General features: G+C 50.0%; 2 protein-coding genes and 1 pseudogene across 2 annotated transcripts; 1 reads left to right on the forward strand and 2 right to left on the reverse strand.

Moving 5' to 3' along the window:
• The first annotated feature begins 119 nt into the window (after window positions 1-119).
• On the forward strand, window positions 120-5,833 carry LOC102438648 (annotated as a pseudogene).
• A 2,910-nt stretch (window positions 5,834-8,743) lies between these two features.
• On the reverse strand, window positions 8,744-12,554 carry SPEF1 (sperm flagellar 1). The gene is made up of 7 exons (XM_006096417.3): window positions 11,930-12,554; window positions 10,775-10,886; window positions 10,342-10,498; window positions 10,102-10,141; window positions 9,911-9,971; window positions 9,643-9,766; window positions 8,744-9,549 (listed from the first exon to the last, which is right to left on the reverse strand). Exons 1-7 carry the CDS (start codon window positions 12,036-12,038, stop codon window positions 9,442-9,444), a joined length of 711 nt encoding a protein of 236 aa, XP_006096479.1. The 5' UTR covers window positions 12,039-12,554; the 3' UTR covers window positions 8,744-9,441.
• Window positions 12,555-15,321: 2,767 nt separating this feature from the next.
• CENPB (centromere protein B) lies at window positions 15,322-17,115 on the reverse strand. The gene is given in 3 exon segments (XM_006109775.1): window positions 15,322-17,019; window positions 17,021-17,086; window positions 17,089-17,115. Coding segments are annotated over 3 exon segments (963 nt in total). The 3' UTR covers window positions 15,322-16,149.
• Between the last annotated feature and the right edge of the window lie 6 nt (window positions 17,116-17,121).

Genomic DNA, 17,121 nt, shown 5'->3' on the forward strand with positions numbered 1-17,121 from the left:
GAGGATTGCTTCAGACCAATAAGCGCGCGCCAGAGAACCGCCAACGGGCGTTGCGCCACTGCATCACGTGCAGGGCCGTGCGCCTGCGCAGTGCGAGCCCTCGCTTAGGGCCCCGGGAGGTGCGGTGAGGAAGGCAGCGAGGCCGCCCGACGTAACCTGGGGCCAGCGCCGGGCGGAAGGGAGACAGGCAAGGAGGAGCGCCTGGAGGAGGTCCCGCCGCGCCCCACTTCCCCCTGTGGAGTTTGCACTTCCCGCCTCTGCCTCAACTTGGAAAGGCCTCCCCTAGGCTCTGCCCCTCCAGCGGTCGGAAGGCGGGGCTCAGGGCTAGGTGGGGCACCCGAAAGTCGCTCCCTAGCTTGCTTCCGCCATCGATTCGCGCATCTCAAGTCCAGTCCAGGAGCCGCTCTGCGAACCCTGGGTTTTGGCCTCTTTCCCTCCCACCCTTACCCCCTGTGTCGAAGGAAGCGCTCGGGCGCGGACCTGAGACTCCTCCCGGGAGCCCTGCTCGCCGAGATAAACATCAGAACAAAGGAGGCACGCGGGGTGGGGGTGGGGAGGACCAGGGGCCCTCCGGGACCGCAGCCTCAGCACCGGGTCTCCAAGGAGGCGGTCGTCATGGCAGCAGGATGCAGGATGTCTTGGCAGCAGGATGCCCCTAGCTCAGCGCTGCAAGGTGGGCTGTGGGCGCCTGCCGGGAGTAGAGGAACGAGAGGCAGGGGGTAGCGGTGGGAGAGTCTTCAGCGGCTCTAGCTGCACCTCCGCCTGCCTGTGCTTGAACACACACACACACACACACACACACACCCCATTTCCCCGGCAGGGACAGAGTCCCTAAAGTGCCCGCAGGGAGCCCTCCGGAGCATGCAGCGCCCTCCTTCCAACGTGACTAGGGGAGAGATGGCCTGAGCGGCTGAGGGCCAGCTTCCTTTCAGAAGGACCGGATCGCTGCCTTTGGGAGCCTCCAAGGCTCCTACCCTGTGCTTTTGTCTGCACGCTGTTGGCAAACTAACCTTCCTGAGCTATTGTCTCCATCGAGTGCTACTCTGCCGCAAAGCGCTCCTTGCTCTGCCACTGTCTCCAGCAGAGCCTCACAAACTTTTTAGCAGATTTTTGGGTGACTCCTGCGCATTCTGGAGTTTTTGATGCTGTCCTCAGGTGCTGGCACTGGGAGATTTCCACCCAGCCCGCCAGCTCCTGCCAGATGCTCTCTCACTACCCAATCCCACCTTCCATGCACTCTACTATGCTCCCCCTCCAATTTGTCAAAGTAAGAAACGTTCAAACCTGCAGAGAATTTGTATGAGTTTATTTGAACCAAACTGATGACAATTGCCAGGAAGAAAAACCTCAACGGATTGAGAAAAAATGCTCCGAAAAATGGCAGTTCTGCACCCTGCTTTATACATTATAATCAAAAGAGAAGACATAAGTGGATTACATGAAATCCATTGGCAATAGATTAGGGAGGTGGGAGAAAGCAAAGGTGGGGGGTGGGGAGGAGAGAAACTCTGGGATTGGATAAAAGGTAAAATGATAGACACATACTTCTTTACATAGGTGGATACAGGATAGTTAACAGTCAGCAATTTCATGATTGCCCTGACTGTGTGGCTCATTTAGTTAAGCATTGTCCCATGCACAGAGAGGTTACCAGTTTGGGCACATGCCCAGGTTGTTGGCTTGATCCCCAGTAAGGGACTTGCAGGAGGCAGCTGATCAAAGTTACACGCGCTCCCTCCCTCTCCCTCTAAAAATAACAACAACAAAAAATCAGTAAAAACATATTTTAAAAATAAATTTTTTAAAATCCCATTATCATGATGATAACAGTGAGGGAATTTGTAGTCTGTTCTGGTGTGGTTGTTGCACCCAAAGAGGTCCAGAAAAAGGGAAATTACCTTGACATTCCAAAGGTATGTTGTCATAGATGCCAACAGACAATAAACAGGCTCAACTAAGGTAAAGACTGACCTTTGTGCCCTAGCTGGTTTGGCTCAGTGGATAGAGCGTCGGCCTGCAGACTGAAGGGTCCCAGGTTCATACCGGGTCAAGGGCACATGCCCAGGTTATGGGCTCAATCCCCACTAGGGGACGTGCAGGAGGCAGCCAACAATTATTCTCTCTCATCATTGATGTTTCTATCTCTCTCTCCCTCTCCATACCTCTCTGAAATCAATAAAAATATATTTTTAAAAAAGATTACCTTTGTCAGGGAAGATTCTAGCCTAGGACTTGATTACCCACCATAAACTGCTTTTAGTTAAAAGTCTTCATTTCAGACCATTCTATGTGGTTATTTTAGGTCTCTGAGTAGGTAAGGCCACCATACAGGCCTCCCCTGAGCTTGACAGGTTTAGTATGTGGCCCCTTTTCATCTAAAAATTGTACTCCCATGTCTATTCTATTCTTCAAGCTATAAAGTTGGCAGACAGTGGGCCCAAAACTGCAGTTGTGTTTGGTTTAGCTTAGGTGGGCTTTTAAAAATTCTAATTTTTCTTTTCCTCCTCTTCCTCTTCCTCATTTTCCTCCCCTCCCTCTTTCTATTCTTCCTCTTCCTCTCTTTATTTCTCTTGAAATATCAGAAGATCTAACAAGATGGACTCACATTCCAGCCTGGCACCAAAGGCTGGCACATCAATTTGCCAAAGTTCCCACCAATCCCTATTTTCTCACATTAATTTTCTTTTCATTTTTTATTAACTTCAGAGAGGAAGAGAGAGATAGAAATATCAATGATGAGAATCATCCATTGGATGCTTCCTACATGCCCCCTACTTGGGATCAAGCCCAAAATCCAGGCATGTGCCCTGCTTAGGAATTGAACTGTGATCTACTGGTTCAAAGCTCGACCACTGAACCATACTGGGCTTCTCACATTAATTTTACCTTCTGGATCTGTGAAGATATTTGATTTCATATACCTTCCTTATGCTACCTTCACACCTGGAATGCCCTTCCTACTCTCCTCTCATGGGCCAAACTCATCTTCCCTTCAAGAACAAGGTAGGCCTGCATTCTTATGTCTTTCTAGCTAACTTCCCAAATCCATCCCTGGCTCTTTCCAACACAGACTAGCTGCTGACTGTGGACTGTCTGGTGCTACAGCAGTCCTTCTCTGAACTGTGATGTAGCTTTTTGTGTTTTCAGTTTCCTGCCATCAACCATGATCCCAAAGTATTAAATGGAAATTTCCAAAAATAAACTACTCATAAGTTTTAAATTGTGCACCATTCTGAGTAGCACAAAGAAGTCCTGTGCTGTCCTGCTCCATCCTGCCCATTACGGGAATTCACACTATATATGCTACCCACCCATTAGTCACAGTGGTCAACTCTGTTATGAGATTGGTATCAGAGGGACCACTGTCACATAACTTTTAGTACAGTATATTGTTATAATTGTCCTATTTTATTATTAGTTGTTATTGTTATTAATCTGTTACGGTGCCTAATTTATAAATTAAATTTTATCATAGCTATGTATGTGTAGGAAAAAAACAGTATGTGTAGGGTTTGGTACTCTCCGAGGTTTCAGACATCCACTGGGGATCCTAGAAGGTAACCCCTGTGGATAAGGGGGGGACTACTGTATGTTATAGTGTATATTCTAGTACATGTCTTGGTAAACATATGGATGCATTTCTCTTGAGTGTATATTGAGGAATGGAATTGCTGGAACATAGCTGTGGTGGTTTTATAATGTACCAATTTAGAATGAACTACATTTCCCAGAATTCTCTTCCATGTGTGTTTCTAATTAGGGTGGTCCACAACAGACATTTTTGCATGAGATTTGGAGGATAGAAGAAAACAGTGGCTATATTGGTTTTTACACCTGCAAGGTCTGGAGCTCCTGCCTATCCACTTTGTTGCTGATCTGCTCGCTCATCTCATTGGCAGGATAGCACCCAGGCCCATAACTGCTCCACCTTGCCCTGGATCCTCCTTCAGCCTCTCTGACTCCTGGGCCAGATAGGAAAGGGCACCGACTTCTCCAGCACGACACCCACATCATCAAATTTGGAGGCAGTGGGAACTAAGGTGAGTTCCAGTTTGTTCTCGAGGGCTCCAGCTTGTGCTCATGGATTCCAACTCCTCTGTTCTCCTCCCCACTTTATATCCATCCTTCCTTCCCAACTGCCTGACCTGTGAACTTTGAGGTCCAGAATCAGATGCAAAACAACAGCCTCTTTAACAGTTACCTGACGTCAAGTCCCTGTAACAAAGTCTTTCTGCTTCTCTGATTGAACTCATACAATAGCATAGGCATATGCTTAATTTTATATGAAACTGCCAAACTGTTCTAAAATGTTTGTACTTACACTCCCAGCAGAGTATGAGAGTTCCAGTTACTTCACATCCTCATCAATATAAAAATTAGAAATTTTGTAAAAACACAGCACTGCAAACCAAAGCAGGGCAACGGGCCACCAGACATCAGCCTTTGCTCTGAACCATGCCCTTGTAGATGACAATTTCACAATATCTACCAAGATTGCAAATACATGTATTATTTTTTTAAATATGTTTTTATTGATTTGAGAGAGAGAGAGAGGAAGAGACAGGGAGAGAAACATCACTGTGAGAGGGAAACATAAATTGGTTGCCTCCCGCACATACCCTGACCAGGGATTGAACCAGCAACCTGGGCATGTACCCTGACCAGGAATCTAACCAGCAACCTTTCAGTGCACAGGACAACACTCAACCAACTGAACCACACCGGCCAGGGCAAATGTACGTATCCTTTGACTGGACAACCTCAGTTCTAGAATTTATCGTGCAGATATACTTGTACACAACATTAAATCATGAATGTGTGAGGTTCTTCATTGTTGTATTATTAATAAAAGATTAAAAATAAACCAAGTGTTCACAGAGGGCTGATTAAATTTGGTACAGACAATAGAATTTTATTTGGAAGTTTTCAATGTACCAGTACATACTGTTATGGAAAAATATTGCATTAGTCAAGGTTCTCCAGAGAAACGGAACCAATGGGAGACAGAGATAGATGAGGTAGCTCATGCAATCCTGGAGGCTGGCAAGTTGCGAGATCTGTAGGATGAGTCAGCAAGCTGGAGTCCCAGGAGATCCCATGGTTTTGTTCCAGTCCAAAGGCTGGCAGGCTCAAGACCCAGGAAGAATTCATGCTTCAGTTAAAGTTCAAAGGCAAAAACAAAACAAAACAAAACAAAAAAGCCCATCTCCCAGTTCAAAGGCTGTCAGGCAGGAGGAATTCTCTCCTACTCAGGGAAGACACAGCTTTTTTATTCTATTCAGGCCTTCTTCAACTGATCGGAAGAGGCCCCCTCACATCAGGGAGAACAATCTGCTTTACTCAGACCACCCATCTAAATGTTAATCTCATCCAAAAACGCCCTCACAGAAAACACCCAGAGTAACATTTGACCAAATGTCTGGGCACTCTGTGGCCCAGTCCAGTTGGCACACAACATTGACCATCACATATCTAAAAGAGACCGTGTTGAGTGGAAAATCAAGATACAGAAAAGAGCCTTTTGCCTTGTTTTGCTACACAGAGAGCAAGATGGGTCACCAGCAACTCTACTGGAGCCATCTGAGGAAATTCCACCAGGGTTCTCCTTCTTGCTGCGGCTGCTCAAACCACCACACTGTGATCTGGAAATACGGCCTCAACATGTGTCGCCAGTGTTTCTGTCAGTACGCAAAGGACATAGGCTTCATTAAGTTGGACTAAGTGAACTTCATGAATGGGTCATTCAAGACATCTATCTTATGACAGAATGCTATCTTTTTGTACATAAAATAATTTTTTAAATATATTTTATTGATTTTTTACAGAAAGGAAAGGAGAGTTAGAAACATCGATGAGAGAGAAACATCGATCAGCTGCCTCCTGCACACTCCCCACTGGGGATGTGCCCGCAACCAAGGTACATGCCCTTGACCGGAATCGAACCCGGGACCCCTGAGTCCGCAGGCCGACGCTCTATCCACTGAGCCAAACCGGTTAGGGCTATAAAATAATTTTTAAAAAATACAGAAAAGAGTGGATAATCTGCTTCCTCTTTATATTAAAAAAGATGGGGGTAAGATAACAATAAATGTGCATATTCGCTTGTATTCACATTAAGATACTATGGAAGAATATGCAAAAACTAAAGAAAAAGGTTATCTATCGGAGGTGTAGGGGACCAAGGAGAGTTTTCACTTTTTATGTTTTTGAAAAATGTATATTTTAAATATTTTTATTGATTTCGGAGAGGAAGGGAGAGGGAGAGACAGAAACATCAATGATGAGAATCATTGATTGGCTGCCTCCTGCATGCCCCCCACCAGGGATTGAGCCTGCAACCTAGGCATGTGCCCTGACCAGGAATGGAATCTTCAACCTCTTGGTGCATGGGTCGACGATGCTCAACCACTGAGCCACACCAGGCGGGCTTATGTTTTATAATGATGTGTTTGATCTATTCAAAATATTAAGTAACCAAAAAATGTTAAAATGCCTTTTTACATGCTTTTCCCCTTCTAGGATTGTGAAAATGGGATAAAAATCATGTTTTATAGTCATCCTTGTGTTCCTGGTATTTAGTCCATAGTAGACACTCAATAAACATTTGAGGAATTAATGAATGAATGAACCAGAAGAAATCTGATTTAGTGTGGATCAGAAAGGTGATAGGGGAGTGAGGAGCAGAGTGGGAAAAATATGGTAGTGGCTGTCAGAAGGGAAGTTTAGAGAACAAGAGAGATGTTTAAAGAAGTGTTATAGACATAATGTGTGATGTAATCCACCTTCATATTTGTTCCCAAGAAACATTCAATAAAATTCTCCACTGCTTTTGGGGTTTGATCTGTAGGGTTTTGAGATATTAAAACAGACTCAGGCATATCTGGATAGTAGGAATAGGGTGGGGGGGACTCAAGGAGGAAGAACCTCCAGGACCTGGCCTAGCCTCTGCTAATGGAGGAGGTCAGCAGACTCTTAAGGGGGTAACCCCAATCGCTGAACCTGCATTCTGGGTCCATTGTGCTCCTGTCAGGCAGAACCATGCCCTACCCCTACCCTGATCCTCAGACCCCTCTACAAACCATGCCTTCCAGCTCCACACACAGGAGCGTACAAATACAGTCCATGGATGAAAGGTTTAGAGAACAGAACACTGAAGACCCAATGCAGATGATGGAGAGAGAACAGTGCTAGATTGGGTCAGTATGTGTGCAGGGCTGCAGTTGATTTGGGTAAGACAGAGGGCCAGGCTGCAGCCAGTGTTTAACCTAAGACCAGGCTGAGTGCAAGGGAAGGGCACAGACCAAGGTCATGAATAGTTATTAGTTTTTTATTTGTATTAATTTAGGAACTCAGGTAAATAGAATTGGATACCACATAATCCTTGTTTGTTTTTTAATGGTTCAGAACAATAAATAACCTCACACTTTCTCCCCAGTTGTCCATAAACAGCCCATTTGTGAACACTTGTAAACCCACCACTTGCCCCAAGAACTAAAACATTACAAATAACTTATATCTACTAATGTGCCTCTTGCATCTCTGCCCTCTGCTTTCTCTCAGAAGTAACCCCTATCCTAGATTTTATCTTCTGTTGCTTTTTCCTCCTTGTAGCCAGCTTCTAAAATGGCTCCCATTGATCTCTCCCTCCTGGTATTCAAACCTATGTGTTCCTCTCCCCTTGAATGTTGGCTGGATCTAGTGACTTATTTCAAATAAATAGAATATGACAGATGTGATGGATGTCACTTCTGTAATTGCATTAGATAAGACTATAACTTCCACCTTGCTAGCATCTAACTCTCTCCTTTGCTGGGTGATGAGGAAATGAGGGCAGCCACCAGCCAACAACCAGCAAGAAACTGAAGCCCTCACTCCAACAGTCCAGAAGAAACTGGACTCTGTCAACAACCAGATGGACTTGGAAGTGAGTCCCTCCCCAGTCAAGCCTTCAGATAAGACTACACCTCTGGTTAACAATTTGATTGTAGCCTTGTGAGAAACCCTGAGGCAGAGGACCCAGCTAAGCCATCCCTGGACTCTTGAGCAACAGAAAATATGAGATAATAAATGCTGTTTTAAGCCTTTAGGTGTGTGGTGATTTGTTACACAGTAACAGATAACAGCTCTTTTGCTATTACAAAATGTGTTGCTATGAACATTGCTATACATGTGCCCCAGAACACAGAACACGAAGCTTAAGTTTCTCCTGGGTATATGCTGCATATATGCCTAGGAACAGAACTTTAGGGGGCTTAGGATTTACAAATGTTCAATGTTACTGGTCAGAGTTAGGGTCACACATGGCCATGGTATCTCAGTCAGGGTTGGGAGTCAAGCTTGTCTTCAGCCCATAAAACTTGGGATCAGTCTGTGAGCAGGGTTGAGTCATACAGAGGACACATTTAGGAGTCAGTCCACGGGCATGGTTTAGGGTGAGTATGTGGCTACATTTGGAGAGAATCTGAAATGTGGGTTTGGACAGAGTTAAAGGAGACAGTGAGGGTAGATTTGGGGGTCAGTCTAGTAAGGCCAGTGTTAGAAGTCAGACTCTCCTAGTGCAGAAGACCTGACAATGTGTTATCATCAGCCTACAAAGCAGTGGCCACCCAGGGCCCAGCTGCCCACAAGGCAAGACCCATTCTGGGCATAAAAGGCCCTCAAGGGGTGAAGGGTGCAGCAAAAGGGAGGCAGGACCTCACTGCCCACAAGGATCCAGGCAGAGAGAGAAGGTTAGCACAAGAGAGAGAGCACAATGCTTTTAATGGGGGCAGCCTTGTCCCATATACCCCAAATAGTGTCAACTCTACCTCATGGGAGGGGAGGGCGATTTGGTATAGGCACAGCCGATGTCTTCCCACACCTGGCTGAACCCCTCCCCCTCCCTTCCTCTCCAGCAGCTGCCCTCCTCCCGCCTCCAAATGGGTCCCAGGTGAGCACGCAGGAGAGGCCAGGGACTCCCTCACTTCCCCAACGGCCCAGGGCACAGAGAACTAGATGGAGACATCACTGTCCTCACAGCTGGATAGGGACCCGGTTCTAGTGGTGCGGACCCAGTGGGGGGACCATCCCCCAAAGCCCAGCACAGGGAGCTCCAAAATGGAGCGCCTGGTGTCTCTCACTGCTTTGGGGTACACACCAGGCCTCCGCACACGGGTTCTGGGTTCTGGAAAGTGGTCCATTCTCCTGATCCGGATGGAGTGGGAGGAGGTGGCTCAGTTCCGTGCTCAGACGTAAGGGCTCCTGTCCCACCGCCCACCCACCATGCTCACCCTCACCCCGAGGGTGGGGCTCCCAGAGGCTCTTAGGAGCAGCTGGACCCGCCCCCTTCCCGCCCCGTTAGTCCGCGTTCTGTGGGTGCATGGGCTGTTCTGTGGGTGTGTCGGCCTTTTCAGGGCTCTGGCAAACACTGGGGCATCCCTGCGTCCTGAGCAGCTGCTCAGCTCACCGCTGCTTCCGTTCCGCCTGCTGCAGCCGGCGGGAGAGGTCGTCGATGCGCACGTTCTTGAGCTGGAGCAGGTGCTCTAAGCGCCGCACCTTCATCTGCAGGACCTGGGCGGCCGCGCAGAGGTCAAACCCAGGGACCCCCTGCCCTCATCCCGTCCTCCGCAGGCCCCAACCCCCCGCACCTCCCAGGGCTCCCACCTGCACAGTCTCCTGCGAGGCCAACAATTCCTGCTCCTTCTCGGCAATCTGGAGGATGACGCTCGGGTCGCCGTGCAGCACCTGGCTATACCCAGGACGCCGGGGCACCGGCTGCCGGCCCCCCCTGGGGTGGGAAGCAGCTTAGGGGAGGCCTGGCCCTCATCTTTCCAGGGCCCCTCGGCCAGGTCTCCCCACTCCCCTAGCCCATTCCTGCCTTCCCTACCTCCTTACCTGGTCTGGTAAGGTCAGGAACCCCCAGTTTCCTTACCTGAGCTGCCCCCCTCCCTGGGTGTCCTGGGCACCTTCCCCTCGGGGCTTCTGGGACAAACCTGAGAAGAGGTAAGTGGTGGAGTAACCCTTCTGGAGTCCTATTTTCCTGTCTTTCCCTCCTCCCTCCCCCCAAGGAAGGAAAGGAGAAAAGCTCCCCTTGGGAGGGAGGAAAAGTAAAAGCCACTTTACCCACATCCATGTAGCCACTGCCATCCTGGGGAACCAGCTCCTAAAAGAACCCCGGGGTCCACTGTGAGCTCCTGCTCGCCCATCCCCAAAGGGCCCCATGTCCCTTCCACCCACCGTCCCCCAGGCCAGGCTCCCTTTAACCAGGCACCCTTCTTCCGCACTTATCGCCACGGTGGGGACTTTCTGCAGGCTGGGAAGCTCCCTCAGAGCAGGGGGGGAAGAAGCCTGAGTAGGTGGCACCTGTAAGGAGCCCGAGCCCTGCTTCCTGCGCCTCCGCCGCTCCTCCAGGCGCTGCCTCAGTGGAATGAGCACCAACTCCACCACGCCGGGGGTGCACTGCACGATCTGGTGCATCACGTCCTCCGGCACCGAAAAATTCAGCTTGTTCAGCACCTTCCTGGAGGGTAGACACGGGTAGAAGAGGGGTGCGGCAGCTGCTGTGCTAAGTGCACAGCCCTGGGGGGATGGAAGATCACCGTACCTGGGCCCTGTTCTTGGGTGTCCCAAGTTACCTTTCACCTCCCCAATAGAAGAGTCCCTTAATTTTGTCACCAGACAATTCTGTCTGCCTGGGCTGTGGAGACCATAGGAGGTGGAGGGGCTGGGGCAGCCCTTCCTGGGAGCCCAGGGTAGGGGCTAGAAATCCTGCTAGTGCACCCAGATATTCTGCTACCTGTTCAGGTGACCCCAGTTGCTGAGCTTCTGCTGGAGAGAGTTGGCAGGGACATAATTGTGCATCTCCACCATCTTGGGAAAGTAAAACTTGATGACTTCTGCAACCAGGACTGAAGGAGTAGGAGTGGGAGCAGACATGAAAGAGGGGGGGATGGGAAAGGGAGAAGAGGAAGAGAGAACAAATGGGTGGAATGGGAGAATCATGGGTGGCAGAGTGGTGGGGCCAAGTGGAGAGGTGGAGATGTGGAAATGGAAAAGGATGATAGGAAGAGAGGGGCGAAAGAGGACAGGGGAGGGTGGGGAAAAGGAAGTGAGATCAGTGATCAGCTGGAGACTAAGCCTCCAGCATACTCCAGAGGGGCTACATTCCTTCCCCAATAACTCAGGGCATTTGAAAACTGTGGTCTCTGGTATCCTAATAGAGAAGGAATCTCCATGGGAGCCCTTTAGGATCCTGGGTCTCCATCATAGGCATAAATATAGACACACACACACACACACAACACCAAAGTCCCAGGAGAAAGTCACAGACCCACACAGACATATGTGATAAGATCCCTCTACAGATATGCACATAGGATAGAATGTGTAGATACACAGGATACATACCTGTCCAGACACACACAGCACACACACACACACTACACACACGTCCAAGCACACATATAGCACACAGAGAGATGGACACATACACATATTTCCATCACTGGAGTTCCAAGAGACAGTCACCAACATACACACAGAAGCACAAAGAGTCACACATTAAAATCCCAGGAGACCATCTTAAACACACAGACACCTTCACAATCACAAAGCAACACATATACATACAAGACTCCCCTACATACATACAGGACAAAATATGTCAATACACATAGGAGCACACACTCTGACTCCCATAAGATAAACATATAGAATATAGCAATGTGCATGCACACACGCAGAGATGCAAAAATACATACACAGATATGCACCTTCGTCATTAAGTCCCATGAGAGAGTCACTGTCTCACACACTCAGACTCATTTCTGCAACTGAAGTCCTAGGAGATAGACAACACCACACACGTACACAAGCGTAAAGATATGTTTGCACAAAGACCCCTTACACACGTGCATACAGGACAGAAACGTGGACATACACAGGCGCACACCTCCGTCACTGAAGTCCCGGGAGAGATTTCTCTTGGGCCGGGACAGAGGGATGTTGTCTATCCACAGGTACAGCTGGTGCAGCGCCTCCTCGTCCACACTGCCCGCCATTGGCACCCTCGGCAAAGGGAGGCTGATCCAGCCGGCAGCGTCCAGTCCCAAACTCACGGCAGCTCAAGCGTCTCCTCCCTCGCCGCCGAGGGCGTCCAGACCCGCTTCTGCCTCTCTAACCCGGAGACTCCCGTCCTAGCTGGGAGAGGCCATATTGTTTTCTGAAACCATGACAACCATCCTTGACTCCAGAGAGCAGAGGCTTCTGGGAGTTGTAGTTTTTCCCGGTTACCTCCTCTCAGGCCTCCAGATTTGAAAAGGCGGTTATAGGTGGCCTTGTCTTCCCCGTCTCCCAAGAAGGAATAATTTTTGCCCACGCCACCTGAGGACCAGCTACTGGCTCGCTCTGGGTCCTTCCAAAGTCAACCAGGCCCGCAGAACCCTGCACCAGCATCCCCAGGACTGGGATCCCCCTTCTGGATTATGTAGCGGTCAGTCCCAAGTGAAGGCAGCATCTGCTGCTTCCCATCTGGACTCTGTGATAGTACCGCCTTGCTGGATCCCTCCTCAAAGCTCTGTGCTCATAGGCCCATCCCCACCCCCCAGCCCCTCCCATCCCCAGCCCAGTCCCAGCAGTATCCTGGTGGGGCATTTAGTATGAAACCCAGACTCCCAGGGAGAACACCAGAGCTCAAGGCCAGTGCCTTGGGCAGGTCATTTAACTCCTCCCTATTAACCTCCTTTGTAAAATACTGGTAGTTCTCACCTATTTGTTTCAATGGGGTAATAGGGAGGAGAATAGGAAGGGTATTTACAGAAGACCTGTATTTGTATGGGGACTGCTGGAACAGTTTATAGATATAAGAGCTGCAAGAACTCCACATCCCTCATCTCCATCCCAAAAGCTATTCTTTCATGGGTTAGAAATTGACCTCAGCAACCAGTTCCATTTCAAGAGGGCTACCTTTAGGAGGATTAGGAAGATGGGTGCTTCCTTAATGAAAGGACGCAGAGTATAAGTAAAGAGCAACTTCAAGGGTCACCCTGGGGAGAACACTTGCTTCCACACTAGCGGTGTAGCTTTGGGCGAATTACTGGACCCTCCGTGTGCCTGTTTTCTCATGGTTTTACCTACCTCATAAGGGCGTTGTAAGCATCTAAAGTGCTTAGCACAGCACCTGAGATGTGGTGTTATCAAAAATTAGATGATCTGCCCTAGCCAGTTTGGCTCAGTGGAGAGGGTCAGCCTTCGGACTAAAGGGTCCCAGGTTCAATTCCAGCCAAGCGCACATGCCGGGGTTGCAGGCTTGATTCCCCCCAGTAGGGGGCGTGCAGGAGGCAGCCAATCAATGTTTCTCTCATCATTGAGGTTTCTATCTAGCTCTCTCCCTTACTTTCTGAAATCAATAAAAAAATGTATATTAAAAAAAATGAGGTGATCTCAGTTGCAGCAAAAGAAGTGTTCTTATAGGCAGCAGACAAATGGAAAGGATTTGCCTTGTTATTTGAGGTAAGGGACTTGGATTGGCCAGGGCCACCTGGGGAGAAGGCTACTGCTCCCACCTACTTACTCCAAAGCAGGCCAAGAGGTAGGTGGTCTCCCTCATGACTTTCTGGTCTCCTCTCCAAGGCATTGATGGGGGTGGGGGGAATGACAGTAAGGGGAATCCCTACTACTGTTTGCTGTCACTTAGTTTCAAAGCCTTCCAAGGCCTAGAAGGGATCTGTGTCAGGAGTGAGGAAAGCCAAGGGTGGAGCCGTGACCCCACTTTCTATTTTAAAGTTGTGAATGAAAAGGGGCCACATGCTAACCTGACTAACTCAGGCAAGGCCTGCGTGGCGGCCTTGCAAACTCAGAGACCTAACGTAACCACAAAGGATGGTCTGAAATCAAAACTTTTTAAAATAAAAAGCAGTCTATGGTGGATAGTCATGTCCTAGGCCGGTATATTCCCTGACAAAGATCAACTTTGATCTTAACTGACCCTATTGTCTTTTTGCATCTACAATAAACATACCTTTGAAAAGTCAGGGTAACTTGTAACTTCCTTTTTTCTGGGCCCCTCAGGGCACAACCAGTGCACCTGGGCGAAACTACAAATTACCTCATTGTTATCGTGTTAATTGTTGACTGTTAACTATCCTGTATCCACCCATGTAAAAAGAAGCACGTGTCTATCCTTTTACTTTTTACCCAATCCCAGAGGTTTCCCTGCTTTGCTTTCTCCTGCCTTCCTAATCTATCACCAATAGATGTCATGTCACCCACTTATGCCTCCTCCTTTGATTGTAATTTATAAAACAAGGCAACAAACTGCCATTCTCTGGAGCATTATCTCAGTATGTTGAGATTCTGCTTCCCAGTAATTTGGCTCAAATAAACTCACAAAAATTATTTACAGATTTGAATGTTTCTTCGTTAACAAAATCATACATAGAGGCCTTGCCTTTCTAGAAGAGACCACACCCAGGGCAGGCAGGAGACAAGATTACCTGGATAGCCCCCCTTCCCCCTTTACATTCTAGGGTGGAGAGAGGAACTGCGAGGAGGTGGGGGTGGGGAGGGAACCAGAGGGGTGATATGCCAGCCCTAGCCAAGGTGGGAAAACCGGTTTGGGGCCCAGAGCTCCCTTCCCTGCACGAGCTCAGGCCCTGCCCTAGGTGGAACCGCTGGGGCCTGAAGGCCTCAATGCTGGAGGGCCAGGAAGGCGAGACTGGCCCTGAAAAAAAGAAAGGGGTTAGGATCATCAAGGGGCCTGTCTTCACCTTTGGACTGGAGGGCACCGCAAAGGGAGTTGCTAATTCATTTTCAGTTTCTTGGGGGGTGCAATCTCTCCCCAGCAATATCACCTTTCTCCTGCCACTGTCTCCAAGGACAGCCACTAGGCTTGGAGATGCCCTCTTGAGGCACCTGTATGCCCCTCCAAACTCCAACCGGTAGCATAGGAGCTGCCCTAACACCCCTTTCTTTCTGCCCTCTGGCCCCACTCCTTAAACGACTTTGAATGAGCCTTGAGAGGCCTAGTTCCCGGGTGCCTACATAGTTCAATTTAGCCCAACAGAGACTGCAGCTCCCTCCCTCCTGTCCGTCAACTGACCCCAAAGCAGTAGAAGGCCTGGCTTCCTCAAAGCCATGCCCAGGCAGGTGCACTGAAGACCCCTTCCTCCCCAAGTCTAGATCGCATTTAGACAGAGGTGGCCTCTCACCCTAGTCAGGGCCTAGGCTGTGGCCACTCACTCAACACTTGCTTTAATGTCCCACCAGAGCAAGGAACAAAGGAAACTGGGAAAGTATGTGTCCCCAAAACAGACGCAAGCCCAAACCATGAAGGATGATGCACCCTTGGCTGTTAAAACATTCACCCCACAAAAAGGGAGTGGATGGATTTATTGAATTCATACTGGGAAAGGAGCAGCTGGACAACTGGACTCTGGGCCCAGACCCAGGCCCCCTGCCCAAGATAGGACCCTGCCAGGAGGAAGGAGAGGCATGGGGCCTGCAGCTGCCCACAAGAGAAATGCCCATTTTCACTCCCCTGGAGGGCCTCTTAGGAACCTCCAATCTGTTGAGAAAACCAAGGGCCAAAGTAACATGGGCTGGGCCAGAGAAAGGGATTGGGGAGGTGGGAAAGCAGGCAGAAGCAGGCTTAGGAGCCTGTGGTTAGACTGTGCTTCTTGAGGCGGTCTGGGGGCAGGGATGGGGGGCTGCCAGCCTCATAGGGGCCTAGGCTGGACCTTCCTCTGAAGCCCTTCCCAGAATGGCTTTGGGGTCCCCCCCACCAAAGACCTGGTGTGGACGGCAGAGGGGAGAGGCACTGTCTGGCCGGGAGCCTCCAGGGCCCATCCCTGGTGGCTGCTGTGGCCTAGTCCACTGATGGCATGGTGTGGTAGCACCGGACAGCTCCCCACCTGGTCCCCCAAGTTCAGGGGCAAATGGGGAGGAAAGAGGACTCTGAGAAAGAGGCAATAAGCAGGCAGTGAGGCTGACCCCAACCCTGGGCCCTACCAAGGTGACTGGGCTTGTTCACAGGGCCTGGGGAATATCGCTAAAGTGATGGTAGCATCTGGGGCTCCCTACTCTGGCTCCATCCACAGCAGCTGCCCAGAGAGTCCTTTTGCCCTGGGCTGGTGCTGCCACATCTGGGTTGAGGGCATGGCTAGGCCCAGTGGCTCAGCTTTGATGTCCAAGACCCCGAACTCCTGCCTGCCTGGCATGGTTCTTCCTGGTCACATGGACCAGATCATGTTCCAAGTGGAGGATGTGGCTCTGCACACGATCATCGATGGGGAAGGAGGTCAGATACCTCTTTACCATAGCGAAGTAGGCCATGGCCTCCCCAAAGCTAGGCACAGGCACCTCATCACCATCCTCATCTTCATCGTCTTCATCGTCATCGTCTTCATCATCGTCCTCCTCTTCCTCACTGTCCGACTCAGAGTCTGCCTCACCTTCCAGGAAATGGAGGGTAGGGTACTGGGCCTCCTCCTGGGCACCATAGCCTCCGAAGCTGCCACCGGCCTCCATTACACCCTGGGCCCAGTCCTCTGCCTCCAAGCCCTCAGAGGAGCTCTCCTCTTCCTCCTCCTCCTCCTCCTCCTCTTCCTCACTGTCATCAACATCAGCCTCCTCTTCCACCTCCTCCTCCTCCCCCAACTCCTCTCCTTCCCCCCCTTCCTCCTCTTCCTCCCCTTCTTCCTCCTCCTCCTCTGCCTCCTCTTCCTCCCCTTCTCCCTCCTCTTCCTCTTCTTCTTCTTCCTCCTCCTCTTCCTCTCCCTCGCTCTTGAGGGCAGTGGTGATGGTAGCATTTGGGCCACCCCCGAAGCCAGCCTCACGAAAGCAGGCAGCTATGTCAGAAGGCTCCACTGCCTGCCAAGCTGCAGCCACGAAGTGCAGGGCCTCCATGAGGACCAGCTGCAGGCCTGAACGATCTTGGCCCTCTAGCGCAGCCATGGCCTTGAGCAGCATAGCCTGGCGGTAGTGACCCTTCACCTGTTGGACAACTCCCCGCTCCAGTGGCTGCACGGTGCCCGGCGGGAAGAAGGGCTAGCTGTACATGCCGGAGGCCTGAGGTATCCACGGACTGTGCAGCCAGTCGACCAGCAAGATAGCAAGGACTCGGCGAGACTCTGCAGCCATGCCGGT

Source organism: Myotis lucifugus, unplaced genomic scaffold, assembly GCF_000147115.1.
Source record: "Myotis lucifugus unplaced genomic scaffold, Myoluc2.0 scaffold_178, whole genome shotgun sequence".
Classification (NCBI taxonomy): Eukaryota; Metazoa; Chordata; class Mammalia; order Chiroptera; family Vespertilionidae; genus Myotis; species Myotis lucifugus.